Raw genomic sequence first — 19,009 nt, 5'->3', positions numbered from 1 at the left:
TTCAACAGGTGAGTTAGAACCCACAAGTGCCTCACACCCTGGCCTAGAGCCCTGGTGGGACCATGGCTGTTTCCCATTGTTTGGTTTCTTTGTTGAAGAGGTGGGAGGGTTTGCAGACAGACAGCTTCCTTTCTGGCTGCAGACCTTGGGAAAGCCCCTTCCTCTGCTTGAGACCCCCGAGAGCAGCTACCAGCAGAGGCAGCAGAATTAGGTTGGATGGACTAATGGACTTACTCAGTAGAAGGCCTCTGAATGTGTTCTTTGTCTTTCATAATTGTGCAGAAGAAAACAGCAAGTTGTGGGGGGGGGGAGTGGGCTTTCCAAGGGCACCCACTCCCAACCCCTCTTCTACACAACTCTTTAAAAGCCAGGAGTTTTTCCACACTTCTAGAATTCTCATTTTTACCTGGCTTTTCCTCCAAGCAGCTCCAGCCAGCAAATCCATTTACCCTCACAGCAGCTTTGTGATGGAGGGTAAACTAAGATAAAGAGCACAGCCCAAATTCACCCTGTGAACTTTGAGGCTGAGCAGAGATTTTGGGATCCAACTCCTCGCAACCATGGTCCAACGCTGCCTGGGCACCACATTATCTGGTTTGCTTTTGGAATCTTAAACACACAGGTGTTCTAAATGCAGATAAATAAAAAGCATTCTGCACATGGCCAGAGGCTCTCAGCAACTTTCAGCTATTTAGGAAAAGAGCACTGCAACCCATAAAAGTATTGAAGTCAGATGCTGAAACTGGATTCTAGCCACATCTCCTCTGGGGAATGTAAATAGTCCCCCCCCCCCCCCAAGCAGCAAGGCTATAGAGGGGGTGCAGAGCTCTGGACACCAAAGCCGGCATATTGTTCGGTCACCTGGAAGTTGACAGGCAAGGTTAGTGGCGTGCAAGTATGACCTCCATTCAGAAAAAGAAGGGACTCAGCCTGCCACAAGGGGCCTTCTGTTTGTTTCTTTTGACCAGGGAGGAAACTATTACACGCTGCCCCAGAAACATGGGGAGGGAAGAATAGCAACTCTTGTAGTCCATATCACTGCAAGTTCCCAAAGGCAGCCGTGGACAGGGCCTCTCGCAGCTGGTTGGGAACACTTCCCTGTCGTTCCGACACAGAAAGTTAAATTGATGCAGAAGATTCCAAACTGCGCTGCTTTTGTTTGCCAATCAAGCCTCTCCTAGACAATGGCTCCCATTCATAGCCACAGCAGAACTGTCGGCTGGCCTATAGTCTCGGCTTTCAGACAGATGCTGATTCAGGAAAACACGGCTACATTAGATACAGAGTTACACTCCCTCCTCCCCCTTTGCCTAAAATAAACAGAAGGGATTGCAGTAAAACAAACAATTTCTGGCAAGCTGCAAACCTGAAAAAACGTTAGCCAAGGAGGGCACGTTCCGCCATCACGTGTATACACACACATACACAAAAAAAATGTTTTACTAGAGAAATGCATATTTCCAAAGACAGGGACAAAAACAAGTTGCTTCCATTGAAAAAGCAATTATTGTGAGGTTTTTCCTTTGTTTAAAATGTAGCACTTTGAAGGTGTCATCCTCCAAAGCTAGGCTGCCGAGCTTGCAAAGAGCACTTGAAAAACTTTTTGCATCTTGTCGAGAGAAAGAGTGTTACAAAAAGTTTATAAGAAATTCACAAATACAACGTAGTGTAAAAAAAAATCTAACATAATGGATCACAGGAAACTGAAGCAGCTCTCCCAAGCATCCTTCACTGCTTTGATTTTTCTACCTCCAGACTAGCCAGAGCGAAGACTTTATCTCCTGACCCTGCAGTTAAATGAGAAACAAAGGAAAACATTTAACCTTGCATTTATCCCATCATCATCATCATCTGCTTCTAAGTTACTTTGCTTCTCCATAAGAGATCTGAACTCAACCTCTCTCTTTGTTTTGAGACTGCAAAAGAGGACTGCCAACAGCAGCTTCACACATTATGCAGAAGCAAATCTGGGTATGACAACAAGTATACACCTAACTGTTATCCCCGCTGTTATTTAATATCTATATGCGACCCCTTGCTCAGTTGGTATGGAGCTTTGGACTGATTTGTCATCAATATGCTGATGCCACTCAGCTCATTCTGTTGATGGAGTGGGGAACCTGCAGCTCTACAGCAATGTTTGGAGGCAATCGCTGGTTGGTTACTGCAGAGCAGGTTGAAGCTGAATCCATCGAAGACGGAGATCCTTTGGCTGGGCCGCAAAGGGGGGCCTGGGGATTTCCAACCGCCGGTGTGGAAGGGGGCCAAATTGGCACCGGCCTCCTCCACCCGCAGCCTGGGGGTCCACCTGGATTCGTCTCTTTCAATGGAGGCCCAGGTGGCCCATATAACCCAGGTTGCGTTTTTCCATCTGCGTCAGGCCCAGCAGCTGGCCCCCTACCTCTCCCAAGCGGACCTAGCCACTGTGATCCATGCAACGGTCACCTCCAGGTTAGACTATTGTAACTTGCTCTACGCGGGCATGCCCTTGCGTCTGATTCGGAAGCTGAAACTGGTCCAAAATGCTGCGGCCCGGCTGCTCACTGGTGGTGCCGTTAGAGATCATATCTTGCAAGTGTTGCATTATCTGCATTGGCTGCCAGTTGAGTTCTGAATCGTCTTTAAGGTGTTGGTGCTAACCTTTAAGGCCTTATGCGGCCTGGGACCCTCGTACCTTCGGGACCGACAAGCCTGACCCTCAAGATGTCCCAGCGTCTCGGCCTCTGCGTTCAGCGGAGGCTAATCTTCTCTGGTGGTCCCCGGCCCTTCAATGATGCGGCTGGCCTCCACTAGGGCCAGGGCAGAGGTGGGATCCAGCAGGTTCTCACAGGTTCCCGAGAGTAGGTTACTAATTATTTGTGTGTGCCGAGAGGGGGTTACTAATTGATGAGTTTGCCATGTGATTTTTGCCCCTCCTCTCAGCAGTAGCACACAGAACTTGAAGCAGTCTAGCAGGAGGTGCACCGGCATGCGTGGCAGCCTGCGCCTGCGTGCATTCATTTCCCTCGTCTGCTGAGCTTAACGCGAGTGGCCTGGCGTCTTCCTCTGCCACAGCCCCCGCCCCTTGAGGAATGGCCCGCCCCCGGAATGCCCAGCCACGCCCCTGTCGTGCCCCTCCCAGCCCCATTGGCGCTATGCCACAGTTTGAATCCCACCCCCATGGGAACCTGTTACTAAAATTTTTGGATCCCACCACTGGGCCAGGGCCTTTACAGCCCTGGCCCCTGCCTGGTGGAATGCTCTTCCTCCGTCCAGGCCCTGTGGGACCTTAGAGAGTTCCGCAGGGCCTGTAAGACCGAGCTGTTCCAGCAGGCCTTTGGAGAAGCCGGCCGCTGATGGCGCCCCCTCCTTCCCTTTTTATCATCTGCAGCCTTTTACATCTTGGGCCTTTCCGTTCCCTCCTCAGAGGGACCTTTAGATTGCCAGATGTTTTGTGTGCTGTTTTAAAAGGTTTTAATGTGAGATTTAGAGCCCTAATTTTATTATATTGTATGTATTTATTGAATGTGCTCTTCTTGTTATTTTAGATTATATTAGTTGTTGTATTGACCGCCTCAGAGCCCTCCCGGGTGGAAGTGCATAAAAGTCAAGGGAAGTGAAGGAAGGAAGGAAGGAAGGAAGGAAGGGAAGGAGGAAGGGAAGGAAGGGAAGGAAGGGAAGGAAGGGAAGGAAGGGAAGGGGAAGGAAGTGGAAGGAAGGGAAGAAGGAAGGAAGGAAGGAAGGAAGGAAGGAAGGAAGGAAGGAAGGAAGGAAGGAAGGAAGGAAGGAAGGAAGGGAGGGAGGGAGGGAGGGAGGGAGGGAGGGAGGGAGGGAGGGAGGGAGAGAGAGAGAAAGAAAGAAAGAAAGAAAGAAAGAAAGAAAGAAAGAAAGAAAGAAAGAAAGAAAGAAAGAAAGAAAGAAAGAAAGAAAGAAAGAAAGAAAGAAGGCCGAAGTTCCAGAGGAGTGTCTGTGCAAAATTATGCAGGAAGTTCAATGGGGTGAGTGCCTGTCTGCATAAGAGGAGAAAGGGGCGTGGGAACACTTTACAGGTAGTCCAGTGGAGGATCTACCAATTACCATTGCAAGCCTATTGCCGTGATGCAGTCCATGTATGTTGTTTTAGAAATAAAGTTTGTATTTTCTTTCATGACTCATGACACTGTATGCATGAGACGAAATAGTGCATCTGTGCTGGAGATTCATACTACAAGTCTGTACTACACACGTGAAGCTGCCTGGAGGTTCTGGGGATTGAACCTGAGACCTGCATGCAAAGGCTCTTCCACCAAGCCATTGCCCATCCCCAAATTCTGCTTAGGCACTGCTGGCAATGTCTGGGTTTGCAAGCAGGTGTTTGCAACATAAAGCTGCTGTATGTTTTAATTCATTCCAAAGAGCTGCATTAATCTGTTGCAGGAAAATTAATTGGATGAAGCCAACCAGAATTCATAAAACCTTATCCTACATTAGATTTGGTAGTCTTTAAAAATGGCAAACTCAGCAGGGGTCTTAGAGAGCTTGCAAATGACCCTTTAACCCAGTGGCCTGGAGAGAGTCAAAAGTTCAGTTGGCCATGCAGGGAAAGGTCAGCAAACAGGAAAAAGTTCTGTCTGACTTTCCAGCCATAACCAGGATACAAATGGCTGATAGGTTTGCATGGACAGACTGGCTAGGAGAAAAATGTTGTAGGTCAGTAACTTTTGCAAACTCGTCAATGCTAAACGACAGCTATCAATTTTTAACCAGGGACTGCTAAGGATTCCAGAAAACCATTTGATAAAGTCAATCCACATGATATATATTTCTGCATGACACTAGAAGAGCTCAGCTTTGTGCCTGTTACACAGAGGAAACAGGTGAAATATAGGCACAATCTGCATCTCACAGGTCTCCAAACCCCACACTGAATTCAAGAAGATTGACCAGCAAATAGGAAAGCTCAGGACTATGAGATGTAGTTTGTTTCCACCAGATGACACGGTGGCCAAACACCTGGATCAAGGTGGGGGGAAGGACTTACCAAGGTCACTGGAGACTCTTTCAAACTGGCTGAGAGCAGCTCCCGCATTAGTTGAGAGGAAAGCCTCATCATCAGGGGTCAACTGAAACAAGGAGGAAAAGGGTAAACAAAGAGCCAACCATGCAAACCATTTCTACAGTATCTGTCCTGCAAACCAGATCCACAAATGAGTAGAAACGTGATGAGTTGCAAATAATTTTTTAAAGGGCTTTCACATTTCTGAGACAACTGACTTTGCTGGAGTTAGGAGGTAGTTTAAAAAAAAACAAGCAACAATAAAAAGAGAAGGGCTTAGGCAAGCGCAGACTTTTTTGCACAACCAAGAGGACTAGAGAATTACCTTTTAAACATTGCAATAAAAATGAAAAGGGAGCATGAATGTGCGTTCGTTCCACAGGAAGAAGGAATGGGCTATCCAGCATCAGTACCTTCTCTCCAAGCTTCCGGAGAGCAGTCAGGATTTCTAGTTTCTGCTGGGTGTATAGGTCCCGCCCCAGCTTGCCCACTATCAGGTCTCTGTCCATCTGTATGGGAAAACACAGAGATTTCCACAGTTGATTAATAAGGTCCTGCATAGTTCACTGGAATAATTCAAATTCACGCCAGGAGAAACCAAATAACAAAGCACAAGTTCTGTAATCCTGAAGTACCAATGCAGAAAGAAGTGTGCCCATTATCTCTCTCTGCTTTACGGCTCACCTCCTTCCAATCAACTTCCAAGGGGAGATAGCATTTTGGGACTTCTACTTTTTAAAGGGCTTTTCATTTGCCTGAGAAAACGGGATGCCCAACAGAAATTCTTTGATGCGTCAGTGTGAATTTTTGAATGGATTTCTGAAGAACAATTAAAGGGCTTAATGAATTCTCCAGTACCTTATTCCTTTATGAGCAACACTTGGGTCCAGTAGTACCTTAAATACCAACAAGACCTCCAGGGTATAAGATGTGAGAGTCAAGGCACCCTTTGTGAGATATGTAACTGACAAAGGCAGCTATCAAAAGTGTATATCCTGGAAATCTTGTTGCGTTTTAAGAAGGGTTGGTTTTTATACCTTTAAAGAGTCTCAAAGCAGTTTACAATTGCCTTCCCTCTACAACAGGCACCTTGTGAGGCAAGTGGGGCTGAGAGTGTTGTAGCTAGCCCAAAGTCACCAGCAAGCTTCATGTGTAGGAGTAGGGAATTGAATCCAGTTCTCCAGATTAGAGTCTGCTGCTCTTAACCACTATCCCATGCTGACTCATTGGACTCAAGTCCAACATGGCTGAAACTGATTCTTATACAGTCAGGCCACTGGTATTTCAATTGGCTGCTCACGCCCACTGGGTTTTCTGCTTGGCCCCCAGCCTAAAAATCCCTTTCACACACCATTTCAGGCACTCCCTCTCAAAATCCAAGGGTAGACAAAATTCTTGGGACCCCCTCCCATCTCAGTTGACTATTCTTGTTTGTCAGCCAAGCCACAAGAGGGAACAAGCAGCTGAAAGACTCAAAATGCTCAGCTAAAGAATCTGTTGCCATCGGAACAAATACCTAAAGAGCTTGTGGGCAGACAGAATTAGTTTTGTCAATCCTTAAACCACTGCTCAAAATAAACTTATATTTTAGAATTAATTGCAAACCAGATCTGTCCAGGCAAAACCAACTCTGCTCAGCAACCAGAAATTAAATCTGATAAGGCTAAAAGAGCATGATGGGCAACAGGCAACACAGTGAGCTTTATGGCAAAGAGGAATTCCAGTCTAGTATACCACCGTGATGCCAAAAGGTTATACCAAGGACAGCTGAATTCAGCAAGCCGTGCCCCTGTTGCAAACTGAACATTTGGAAAGTTTATTCTGCCAATCATAAGGCAGAGGAAAGGGGTTGATTTGTAATCTCAAATTCATACATTTTATTTTTTTTTAAACGGAAGTACGTCTTTACCTCGGCCAATTTTGTCCGCAACTGCCCAGGCTGCTTCTTGGCAAACATTCGAATGACTTCTGGGGTTTTAAAGGCTTGACTGATGGCTGCTTGAATGGCCTGGAAGAGAACACCAAAACCAACAGGCACAGTTTGGAATAAACGTCATTCCTCCTTAAGACAGCATCTCAAGCCCCTTAGTAGACACCACTAGCTAAGGGCACTAGACTTCTGAGTAGTTTCTGTTGCCAGCAAGAAAGGAAACTGCTGCAGCTCATTAACTTCAAGAGCAACCAATCTGGAAGCTCTAGTTCCTGAATGATCAAAATAGCAAAGGACATGTTTGTTTCACTTTCCTGAGACCACCAATAATCCCCCCAGCACGCATGGAGCAAGACATGGAGCAAGACAAGCATGCTCGAAGACTCCAGTCAACTGCTTCTACTGAAGCAAATAATCACAGACCTATCAACGATAATGCCCACGATGATGACAGTTTCACTTTCACACATGCTGAATAATACACTTCCAATGCATTTTGCAACTAGATTTACTGTGTGAACAAGATCCACTGGCAAACGATTACTAAAGGCCACTGAAAGTGGATTGAAAGCACATAATTCAGCAGGTGTGGAAGCACCCTGCTGGAATAAAACTAGACAAAGTGAGTTCTTTACACACATTGAAATATGCCATGTTTTCAAATATACTACAAACATCCAGGTACGCACCAACTGCATCCCACTAAGTTCATCCACCAAAGTCATATTTCCGGACATGATCTTCTTGAGAGAGTCATTGAATTCACTCAGTTGCTCCAGGGTTTCCTTCTTGGTCTCCTCGTACTCATCTGCATCCAATTCATCTCTGAATGAGAGCCCACAGCGTAAGTCAGCCAAGACTGTGACATTGGATATAGTTTCTCCCATTATTCCTAGAAGTTCCTACACAATCCATGTCTCATTGTCCATCCTTCTACAATCCCTTTTCTTGAGGATAAGAACAAACAGAGCTCTCTGATACCAAAACAGAGAATAGAGCTATTTAGCTCCATACTGTATGCTCTAACTGGAAGTGGCTCTCCAGAGGTCCTGCCCAGCCCAGCTACCCAAAATCTTTTACAGTGGAGATGCCGAGGACTGAAACTGGGACCTTCTATAGGAAAGCCTTAAGCTAGATCACTAAACTGTGTCCAATCCCATGTAGGTTCACATCTGCCTCATACTTTCTTCCTTTTAAAAAAGTTGAAATTGGAGAGAGCACAAGGAACATAACCCATTATGACAGTGGTTCTCAACCTTCCTAGTGCCATGGCCCTTTAATACAGTTCCTCATGTTGTGGTCACCCCCAACCCTAACATTTATCCATTTTACAGATAGAGAACACTGATGCAGAGAGTCTTAGGCGACCCCTGTGAAAGGGTCATTCAACCCCCAAAGGGGTCCCAACCCCCAGGTTGAGAACCACTGCTCTATGACCTTATGAAAAAGCATATTAGAAGTCCAGAACTATTTGGACTGGTGCTTCTCAAGTCAAAGGGGGGGGGGGGAATTCTGTCAATGAAAATCTGTTATAACAGACCGCTTGTAAAATATTGTCACTAAAAATCACATAACCCAAAAAGTAATTCCAACGTTAACAAAAAGCACCACAGCATATCACAGCTATATTTGATGAAGGGCTGTAGCTTAGAGATACCTGCTTTGTATACAGGTTCAAACTGTGACTCAGGTAGATGCTGGGAAAGATGTTTCTCTGCTTGGGACCCTGGAGAAGCACTGCCAATCACAGTGGACAATAATAACCAACAGGTGAGACAATATTTTGGTGATGCTTCTCTCATTGTGTAAAACGTCTATCAAAATGGAGCTGTGCATATAAAGTAACAGATGTGAATTGTAAATTGTATTGGCAGCCAATCTAGCAGAAAAAAGGGGCACAAAAACTAAATAAAGTAACAAATTAAAAATCAGACAGACCGCAGGCCTATACCACATTAGAAGAAGAAGAGTTTGGATTTATATCCCCCCTTTCTCTCCTGTAGGAGGCTCAAAGGGGTTTACAATCTCTTTGCCCTTCCCCCCTCACAACAAACACCCTGTGAGGTGGGTGGGGCTGAGAGAGCTCCGAAAAGCTGTGACTAGCCCAAGGTCACCCAGCTGGCGTGTGTGGGAGTGTACAGGCTAATCTGAATTCCTCAGATAAGCCTCCACAACTCAAGCGGCAGAGCTGGGAATCAAACCCAGTTCCTCCAGATCAGAGTGCACCTGCTCTTTGCCACTGCTCTTAGCCACCACCCCACTGCTGCTCCCTCAGGCTACCTCATAAACTCCATGTAAAAGGTCATCTCAGCAGGGTTTCAAGAAACCATAAAATAGTAAAGGACACACAGTGAAGATTACAAAGTTGTCCTGTTGCACTTGCTGTACACAGAAAGATTTCACAACAGAGCAAGTTCCTCATCACCTGCATTCCTCCAAATCTTGCAGCTGCTGCATTAGCCTATCCAGCTGCTCTTCCAAGTTCTGTCTCAGCTTGCTGGTCTCAATTGTTCCCCTTGAAGCCATTTCCCATCACAATCGCAGCAGACGTCTGAAAGAAAAGAAACAGGTTTGGTTTGTGGGTGTGGAGAACACGCTGTAGCCAAAGTATTATAGAAGGACTTTGCACTAGTATGAAGGTTAATATTTAATCTTTTTTTATTTGGAACATAAAGCTCATCTTATTCCATGAGCTACAGAACAGGAATATTATACTGGAGAATATTTCAGCTTTATTAACTAGCACTGATAAACAAAAAACTCTGAAAATGGTTTCACTTAGTCCTCATAACCAATAACCATTAATAAATCTCTCCACCAAAAATTCATTGAATCCCCCTTCTAAGCTACTGTAACATCTGGCCGCAAGGTCCACAATCACTACATTTCCTTTGCCCTGAATCTAGTGCCTATCATCTTCACTGACCCTGTCATCCCTCTCCTCTTCCCTCCCCACAGACTTTGAGAGAGAGAAATAAAAACAAGGGGGTTTTCCAGGAGAAGACACCAGAAAATAGAAAACAGCCTACAGCACTCGTGGACAAAGCGTGAGATAAAAACACAATGAGCAGAGAATAAGGACTACTATTATTTCTTTCCCAGGCAACTGGAGACTGTTCAGATAAACCATCTTCAGCCGCAAATGCTGAGCCGACCCCATGCTTTTCAAAACCTTCCCATTCCGACACACAGCCCGTTAACCCCTTCTTATCCACACTGCCAATCCCCCCCCCCCCCTTTCTCAACGCCCAGGCCCATAAGGACCCTCCTCTTACCCAAGATACTCCTCCTTCTTCAACCTCCCCGCCCCCAAAACAAGCAGCCACCGTTCCCACAATCACATCCTCTCCTTGACCAACGAGCTACTGCATCGCGTGGGCCCAACCCTCCGCACTTCCGGTTTCGGGGTACTGGGGGAGCCTCTCCGAGCGCCGCACACGAGCTAGCTTCCTGAAATCGCGTCCAATAGAAAGACACGGTCGCGGCGCTGCGGCAACAGTATCCCCCCGGCTCCCCAACCCGTGGGGCTTTAGTTCCGTGACTCAGACCGTGTCTTCCTTAACCCGACGTGGTTAACTATAGCCTGGTAAGAGTGGCCTTGGGGTGGGGGAAAAGGATCTCGGCGGCTCATAATTCCTGGCGGGGCACTGCTTGTAGGGTGCGGAGGGGCTGTTGTAATAGGAGAAGGGCAGTCTCTGGAGTTTCAGTAGGTGGAGTCCCTCTAATCCTTTTTCACCAGAGACGATCCCGTTCACACGCATTTGCGAGGCTGGGTGTGGTGCTTTTTCGGAGAGCGCTAGAGCAGGGGTGGGCAACTGGAGTAGCAGTGTCCGGTTGCACGTGTTTTGGGACGCTGTCCAGAGGCTAGAATCGACCACACGGACGCAGATGTTCCCACGTGGTACAGACTATGTTGCCAACGAACAGGTGGGTCTCTGAGTTCTCCCAGAATTTCATCGGATCTTCGGATTGCAGAGACCAGTTCTCCAGGATAAGATGGCAGCTTCACAGCCTGTCTAGGAGAAATGGAACTCCCTCTTCAGGAATTTCCCAGAGCCACTCAACCTAGTGTGGCATCAATAATGGAAGTATCTGACATTTCTGGCCTTCAGTTTGTAGATCTGCTATAATGTAAAGGCAGGCTTTCGTATCTGGCTAGCCTAGCTCTCGCTTTCTCTTTCAATAAGTGAAAGAGGGAACAAAAGTGTAAAGAGGAAAGCAGAGCGACTATAATGTCCCCTGGGTTGGTGCTATTTTCTCGTTGCAGGGCATTTCTCCAGAAGGTAGCCACTGAGCTACAGAGCAGCTACACTGGCCTATGTTCAAGGTCCTGAGCATTTGTGACCATCTTTGTTAAACAGAAGTCCAAGGGCAGCTTAAACACTAACAAAATGTATTACAGCAGGAGCTTTCATCTGTCACAACTGCTTCACCAGGTGCCACCCATAAGAAATATACCTGTACTGAAAGTTGCAAGCTGCAGAAAGGTGGGAGTGGGAAGACAGTACAAAGAGAAGTTGGTTAGAAACAATCATCAATCAAAGATAATTCAATCTGTTAAGAGTGGGCGAGAGCTGCTCCTGACTGCAGATAGATGGGCAGAGTAGGATCAGATCCAAGCCGAGGGTGAACTATGAGACATGAAATCCAGAAGCAACTAACTTCCTCAATCCAAGGCTGTGCTTATTTTACTCTGCCACTGGATTTCTGCTGAATTTTGGGGTAGCAATCTAACATGGCTTACCCAGTCATTTATCTCATGGAGTTTTGAGTGGCCTGCTGTATACAGGAACGATTAAAATGGTTTGCTCTGTAAGGTGGGAAGATGGGTTAGCATGTAAAAATTTGACAGCAGACATTTTCCTGGTACTGAGATAACGTTGTAAGGAACGTACAGCTTTCCAAGGGTCTCTCTGTTGGGCTACTTGTGGACACATGGATGCAAGACTAGTAGAAAAAAGCTGGGAATCCCAGTCTGTGTGTAGGTGGCTGTCCACCAGAGTTGATTCAGTAGAAGTGCTTGGGGCAGGAGAGTCTGTACCTTTTAACAGTTGCCTAAGGCAGAAATGTTACTGAAGCAGCTGTTCCTTCATTGCTTCCATACTGGGAAAAGCTAGATTCAAGTTCACTAGTGTCTTAGAGAGCAACACAATTTTTGGGGTACAAGCTTTTAAGAGTCAACACTCCCTTCATCAAGTGTTGACTCTCAAAAGCTTATACCCTGATAATTGTGTTCGTTTCTAAGGTGCTTCTGGACTTGAATCTAACTGTTCTACTGCAGACCAGTACAGCTCTCCTCTGAAACTATGCTGGAAAAAAAATATCTTCACTAGTGAAGTGTCTAGAAATGACACAACTGCTGTTCACAAAAAAGGTGGCCATCTTATGGTCAAAGGACTGTGAGGGAATCTCTGCTCTGAGACAACCTGGGCCTGTGGCTAGTTATGCTTAATTTGCAGTCGTCAGACCCGTGCAGCTGCAGGCTGGCCATCTGCGTGTTGTGTGGAGCTGTGAATGAATTCTGCACAGACCCAAGTGTCGATATGCCTTTTGGCTACGAACCCAATCCTGAAATTCAGGAAATGAATTGATTCCAGTTTGTTTTATGGAAAGAAGCTGGATGAATGTTTTAAACCAGACCTGCAACCTTATTTAAATTCATCTCCCTGTTAGTAATCATTTCAGTTTCACTTTTACATACTGGAAGGTTTTGCTTGACAATGCTGACCTCGTTCTCACAACAATCCTGTGAAATAGTCTAGAATGTAAGATATTGGCCCAAGGCCAACTGTTGAACTTTGGGGCTGGGGGAGGCGCTTCCCATATCCTAAATCAAAAATCTTGGCTGCTATATCCTACGGATCCACAACCCTTTACCAGCACATCAGATTATTATTTGATTTGATTTATTCACTGCCCTTCCCTTTATTCCAATCAATAAAACAGTACATAAAACAGTAATAGTTTCAAACCACAAATATAACAATATCCGTTAGGTCTAATATATATCAGAAAGAGCTCTTGCTAGGTATCATGAATATATTAGGATTACATATCTATGGTGTCTATATTGGCCAACACAACTGGATGATTTCAAATGATAATACTGCACTCATAATACCACCCTTCTGAGTTCCAGAAAACTGGGGTCCAGAGGTTGCTGCCATGTTTCTTTGGTCAATGCTGGTGTGATGAAGGAGCAATCTTCACATTTCCACAGACCAAAGCGTGGTGGAATTATTATTTGTTTACTTCATTCATGGGGTCCCAAAATAACTTACATCATTCACCTGTCTTCCATTTTATCCTCACAACAACTCTGTGAGGTAGGTTAGGCTGGGAGTGCGTGAGTGACCCAAGGGGGTGGCGGTGCGGGGGTTCAGACCTAGGTCTCCCAGATCCTTGCCCAGCACTCTAACCAGTACAGCACACTGCCTATAGTTTTCAGTAGTTGCTGTTGCTTTGTTTTGTGTGTTCTACAGTGCAATCGTACACAGTTATTCCAGTCCATGCCTGTTGATTTCATTTGTGTGCCGAAGCTCCCAGCCTCAGTCCCCGGCCTTTTCAGGTTGAACATATCATGAGGCTGCTGTTGAGATCCTTCTCTGCCTGACACCCTGCCAGACAGAGGTCCCAGTACTAAGTCAGATGGATCTGTGGTCTGATTCCATAAAGGCAGCTGAACAGGTTGTCCACTGAATTTGGGGGTGTGAGGAAGAATAGCTAGAATGCATTGCTGAATCCCCCTGGAACGTGTGGCTATATTACAGGGGTTTTTTAAATAAACTTAATGCCAAATGAACATAAAGAAAGCTCTTTCCTAAAATTTCCTTTGGAGCCCAGAAAGAAGCAGTTGGGCCTTGAGCTTGATAAAAGCACACGGCCCCTTCCTTTGACACCAGAGCTTCAGATATTCTAGCCTCAGTGCCTTTATCTCTGGCTCTGTACCTGTTCCCATAGCAACTCTCCTGCCGCTGTTAGGCCTTAGACTTCAAGCCGCATCCCAAAGAGGGCTTTGTGCATTCACTATTTTGTGCAAAAGAGAGAGAAAAAGAGAAAAGCATATTTTCCTTTTTAATAGGTCGTGGTAAGATGTTCTACAAAAACTCTTGAAAATGGTTAGAAGGCTGCAAACCCCCACAGCGTGCCTTTTAACGAGGCTAAAGCCCAATGTTTTCAACTCAAAGGCTACCTGATGCTCACACATATGAATAGTTAAAGACATTTGCTATGAATATCCCCAGTTCTGAAGGTCTTCCCACTGAGGCTGCCACCGAGATCAGTCAATTTCTCCAGGGATGGAGGCGGGGGAAGGCAGCTTAGCCAGTGATGATCCATGGCAGGCAGAGGGGTTGCTGGGGAAACAGGGGCAGAGGTTTAGAAGGGTCAGACGTGCCACAGGCAGCTGCATTCAGAGACTGGCCCGTAACAGATCCCACTCTTTGCCTGCTTGTTCAGTACAAGGCCAGGAGAAGCCATGTTGGCAAACCAGAATAGCCCCAGAACAGAGAAGAAGGCTGAAAGAAACACAAAAGTGGCATTAGATGGCATTAGGAGCAGCCCTTGCTGAGTATTTGGTATCCTAAGATGGTTGATTTTCACGCTGTGCAAAGTTTCTAGTCCTCATGGCGGTATGCAAAAACAGCCTTAGGGACATCTGCATGTACTTCTTCTCCATTCTCTCTTTTGCTACCATTGCCTAGATATTTGAACTCCCTTCATGAAAGGATAAGTTAAGTAAAGCAAATAAGTGACTTGAATGTTTGCATAACAGGCCTCTAGTGCAATTGCTGGCTCTGGGGGAGGACATTCCGCCCCTGCCCATAATTTTCTTGGCTATTTCCGTGGACAGAAATTTTACTCTCTCTTATGCCAGAAAAAAAAGGAGAGCATCCGCTGTCACCTTGCTTCAATTCCTGTAGTACCTGAGCCCTTCGGGGGAGGGCGGTTTATAAACACAATAAATAACAATAAATAATAATAATAACCTTAGAGACCAACAAGATTTTGGGGACATCAGCTTGAGAGTTAACGCTTCTTTCTCCAGAGCTTATGCCCTGAAAATCTTGTTGGTCTCTGTGGTGCTACTGGAATAAAATCTAGCTGATCTACTGCAGACCAACATGATCGTTGGTGACTCAGAAATCAGCACATCTGTTTGTCTTCAAGGTACCAACAGAACATTCTTTGTTTTCACCATAATGGCCCAGGCCTCCAAGGAGGCCAGTGGGACCAGCTCTCTTTCCCATCCTTCAGCTCCATATTTTCTAGATCTAGGGTTTTGGGTGGTACCTGACCTCACTCAACTTGCCTATGCAGGCACATTCCATCTCCTGGGGTTTTTCCAGCAGTCCTGACTGTTAAGAGCACAATTCGCCTGAACAGGTTTCCACGACAGGTGCTGCCTCCCTCTGAAGTCCTGAGGTGCCTGATTTGAATGCAAAGAAAAAATGGTTCCACTTACCAGTTGATAACATGCTGCTCACTGACAGAACCACTGACATGTAATAGAGCTCAGGGGTCGTTTTGGCCTAGATGAAAGACAGGGGTAATGGTGGTTAAATGGGTTTGGTGCTGAAAGAACAACAGATGAGCTCTGCTGGATCAGACCAAAGGTCCGGCATCCTGTTCTGTACAGTGGCCATCCAAATGCAACTGAAAGCCCACAAGCCGAGACACAAAAGAAGAAGAGTTGGATTTATATCCCCCCTTTCTCTCCTGTAGGAGACTCAAAGGGGCTGACAATCTCCTTGCCCTTCCCCCCTCACAACAAACACCCTGTGAGGTAGGTGGGGCTGAGAGAGCTCCGAGAAGCTGTGACTAGCCCAAGGTCACCCAGCTGGTGTGTGTGGGAGTGCACAGGCTAATCTGAATTCCCCAGATAAACCTCCACAGCTCAAGCGGCAGAGCAGGGAATCAAACCCGGTTCCTCCAGATCAGAGTGCACCTGCTCTTAGCCACTATGCCACTGCTGCCAGGCTTCCTCCTGCGGTTACCACCCCCCAAAAAACCTGGTATTCTCAGAAAAGACTACCTCTGACTATGGGAGCTTTTTAATGAATTTGTATGAATTTCCTGAATGAATTCATCCAGTTCTTTTTACAGCCATCTAGACTAGGGCCATAAGTACATCGGCATGGTGTAGTGGTGAGAACCAGCGAGATGTGGTGGTTAAGAGAAGGTGGACTCTAATCTGGATAACCAGGTTTGATTTCCTGCTCTTACACATGAGCAGCAGACTTTAATCTGGTGAACTGGATGTGTTTCCCTGTTCCTATACATGAAGCTCACAAGGTGACCCTTGGGCCTGTCACATGTTCTCAGCCTAACCCACTTCACAGGGGTGTTGTGAGGTTAAAATGGGTGGTGGGGAAGCAGGGAACTCTGCCCTGAGCACCTTGGAGATTAGATAGGATAGAGTGGATCAGTGGATATAATGGAGTGAGGGATTTCTAACAGGTTGGGTTTGTGCCCAGTTGGGCCAGATTGATCTGCCCCTTCTTGGGCGTAACCACCAAAGGGATCAGTGGCAGCCAGATCGTTGAGTGGGATTTATCAGATGGAGGGTGGTCGTCTATTTCTTTTGTATCCTGCTTTTCCAAAACAACAGCAACAAACCAACCCCCAGTGCCCCTTAGCTTGATAATCCTTCCCCATGATTAAGAAAAACAAAATGAGTTATGCAAAACAGCCTGGTTTATGCAAATCAGTTTATGCAAAATGAGCATGCATATGCAAAACTGATTACCATGCAATCATCTCTACAAGTCTGTCTTGGCACACGGTTTGGATTCCTTGGCACACAATTATATGTGTGTGAAGCGGGGGGGTGGGGGGGATCTCCAAATTCTATTTATATACATTTCAGAAGGTGTCTAAAGAACCCTGGATACCCAAAATCCTGTGGTGTGCGGGCCAAGCACAAACCAAAACAATACCAACACACTGTGCTGCTAATGATGTCAATATGGCCGTGCAGACTCCTTCCACAAACGAGCCCATTCCAAAGATGGAGAAGATGATCTTCAGCTCCCCTGTCAGGGGTTCCACCATGACCAGGAGCAAGGCCAGTCCTGGAAGGGCGAGAAAGGGGAAGGGAAAGAATCAGCGTGGCCTTTTGTCTGACCATAGCCAATCCGGCTTCTCAACCTAAGCTACCTCAAGAGGGTTGTTGTGACGATAAAACAGAAGGGGAGAATGTTGTTAAGCCCCCATTGGAAAGAAAAGGGGGTACAAACGACATGGAGGCCTATTATCGTCCATCACTGCAAGCAGTTTGTTCCAAGAAAGTCACCAAAAACAGTGGGGAAGCACGCCCACGAAAATCCCCTATTACACAGAAGCCCATGTGCATAAGGAGAAGAAGAGTTTGGATTTATATCCCCCCTTTCCCTCCTGCAGGAGACTCAAAGGGGCTGACAATCTCCTTGCCCTTCCCCCCTCACAACAAACACCCTGTGAGGTGGGTGGGGCTGAGAGAGCTCCGAGAAGCTGTGACTAGCCCAAGGTCACCCAGCTGGTGTGTGTGGGAGTGTACAGGCTAATCTGAATTCCCCAGATAAGCCTCCAGAGCTCAGGCGGCAGAGCTGGGAATCAAACCCGGTTCCTCCGGATTAGATACACGAGCTCTTAACCTCCTACGCCACTGCTGCTCCTAAGCATGTCTGAGCATCATAATAAAATAAAATAGACCCTCAAACTGCAGTCCGATGGCACAGTTGTCTTTGACAGACGGCTTGCTGTTGTACGTACCTATGGTGAAGAAAGTAAAGACGATGCTTCCGACCAGGTTGTAAAGAAGAGGCTGCCCACAGTAGTGAGAAGACCTTGGTCTGCAAAGCGACACAGAGAAACCAGACAGGTCCACTTCCTGTACCGAATATTCATCTTTGATCATTTTTTTGTGTGTGATCACACCTTTCGCAGTCCGCTCTAACCCCTGGGCTCCGACAGCTAACACCAGTTTTCCAAAGTGCAAACTCTCCTGTCCCCCAAGGGCCGCTGATCCCAAATAATTAAAAGATGCAATTTTTAAAATTGTATATTTGAGATACAAAATCAGTTTATGTTTCAGAGGATTCCTGTGTTGGTCTGCCAAGGCTGCCATAGAACAGATTTGAAAACTCATACCCCCAAAATGTTGTTGATCTCTAAAATTTTACTGAACTCAAATCTGTTCTATGCTCTGATGCAGAAGCATGCAATTTTCTTGACGGCTGCACCTCAACTGACCATGCTAACATTTTTATCTGAGACTCTGTGTGTATGTAGTCTTTAAGGTGCTACTGACTAAAATCACTTGCTTAACAGCTGGAATCTTGCCTCCTTTTTCAGACACAACTGGAGCTGGTTGGGGTGTGAGTTCTGCATTCACTACTGATTTCTGCGCTTAGAGCATTGCAGAATTCAATCGTGTCTTGCCTCTTGGTATAACACTGCACAGAATCAGGCCAAGGTCAGAGAGGCCTGAAATGGATGGTCACCATACTGGAGGAGAAGTCAATCTATGGCTACCAATCTTGATCCTCCTTGATCTGAGATTGCAAATGCCTTAGCAAACCAGGTGCTCAGGAGCAACAGCCGCAGAAGGCCATTGCTTTCACCTCCTGCACGTGAGCTCCCAAAGGCACCTGGTGGGCCACTGCGAGTAGCAGAGAGCTGGACTAGATGGACTCTGGTCTGATCCAGCAGGCTTGTTCTTATGTTCTTATGAGCTGTCAGTGTAACCCTAACTGTTTCCCAACTCAGCCTTCAATTGTATTTTCAGTCCTCCGCATGTGGAGTTTGAACCCTCAGACCTTCAGGAAAGCAGCTGGTAGCCTTCTTGTCAACAGAGATTTGTATTTTTTTTAAAAAATCAAAACCAATCCCCAAATCCCAATGGGCCAGACTGTAAGTTCTATCCTCTCAAGAACATCTCAAGAAATTCCGGTCAGCTATCCTTATATTCGAGAAGGTATGCGAACATACAAAGGGACATTGCGAGGGAGGCAAATCAATTAAGAAATGGCCGCTTCGTACCTTAACAGGATGTAGATTTGGAGAAGGAGAGCAGAGAGTCCAAG

The 19,009-nt window shown here is 46.2% G+C and overlaps 2 protein-coding genes across 4 annotated transcripts in view; one reads left to right on the top strand and one right to left on the bottom strand.

Annotated features, from left to right (window-relative positions):
- Positions 1 to 1,422: 1,422 nt before the first annotated feature.
- On the bottom strand, positions 1,423 to 10,371 carry LZIC (leucine zipper and CTNNBIP1 domain containing). Of its 2 annotated transcripts, none has more exons than XM_048518920.1 (7): positions 10,220 to 10,371; positions 9,370 to 9,495; positions 7,634 to 7,769; positions 6,924 to 7,022; positions 5,428 to 5,523; positions 5,000 to 5,081; positions 1,423 to 1,787 (listed from the first exon to the last, which is right to left on the bottom strand). In XM_048518920.1, exons 2-7 carry the CDS (start codon positions 9,468 to 9,470, stop codon positions 1,729 to 1,731), a joined length of 573 nt encoding a protein of 190 aa, XP_048374877.1. In that variant the 5' UTR covers positions 9,471 to 9,495; positions 10,220 to 10,371; the 3' UTR covers positions 1,423 to 1,728. The 2 variants fall into 2 exon arrangements, with proteins under 2 accessions (XP_048374877.1, XP_048374878.1); XM_048518921.1 differs by lacking the exon at positions 10,220 to 10,371 and adding an exon at positions 10,030 to 10,163.
- Positions 10,363 to 19,009, top strand: part of NMNAT1 (nicotinamide nucleotide adenylyltransferase 1) — a 21,979-nt gene continuing 13,332 nt past the window's right edge. The window contains exon 1 of one of the 2 annotated variants that reach the window (XM_048518918.1): positions 10,363 to 10,530. The gene's annotated coding sequence lies outside the window, so the exon portion shown is untranslated. The remainder of the gene's footprint in view (positions 10,531 to 19,009) is intronic. The other variant, XM_048518917.1, reaches the window with a different exon arrangement.

The sequence above is a fragment of the Sphaerodactylus townsendi genome, linkage group LG16, assembly GCF_021028975.2.
Source record: "Sphaerodactylus townsendi isolate TG3544 linkage group LG16, MPM_Stown_v2.3, whole genome shotgun sequence".
Classification (NCBI taxonomy): domain Eukaryota; kingdom Metazoa; phylum Chordata; class Lepidosauria; order Squamata; family Sphaerodactylidae; genus Sphaerodactylus; species Sphaerodactylus townsendi.
Note: the sequence above shows the minus strand (reverse complement) of the source record. Positions and strands in the feature narration are given on the sequence as shown.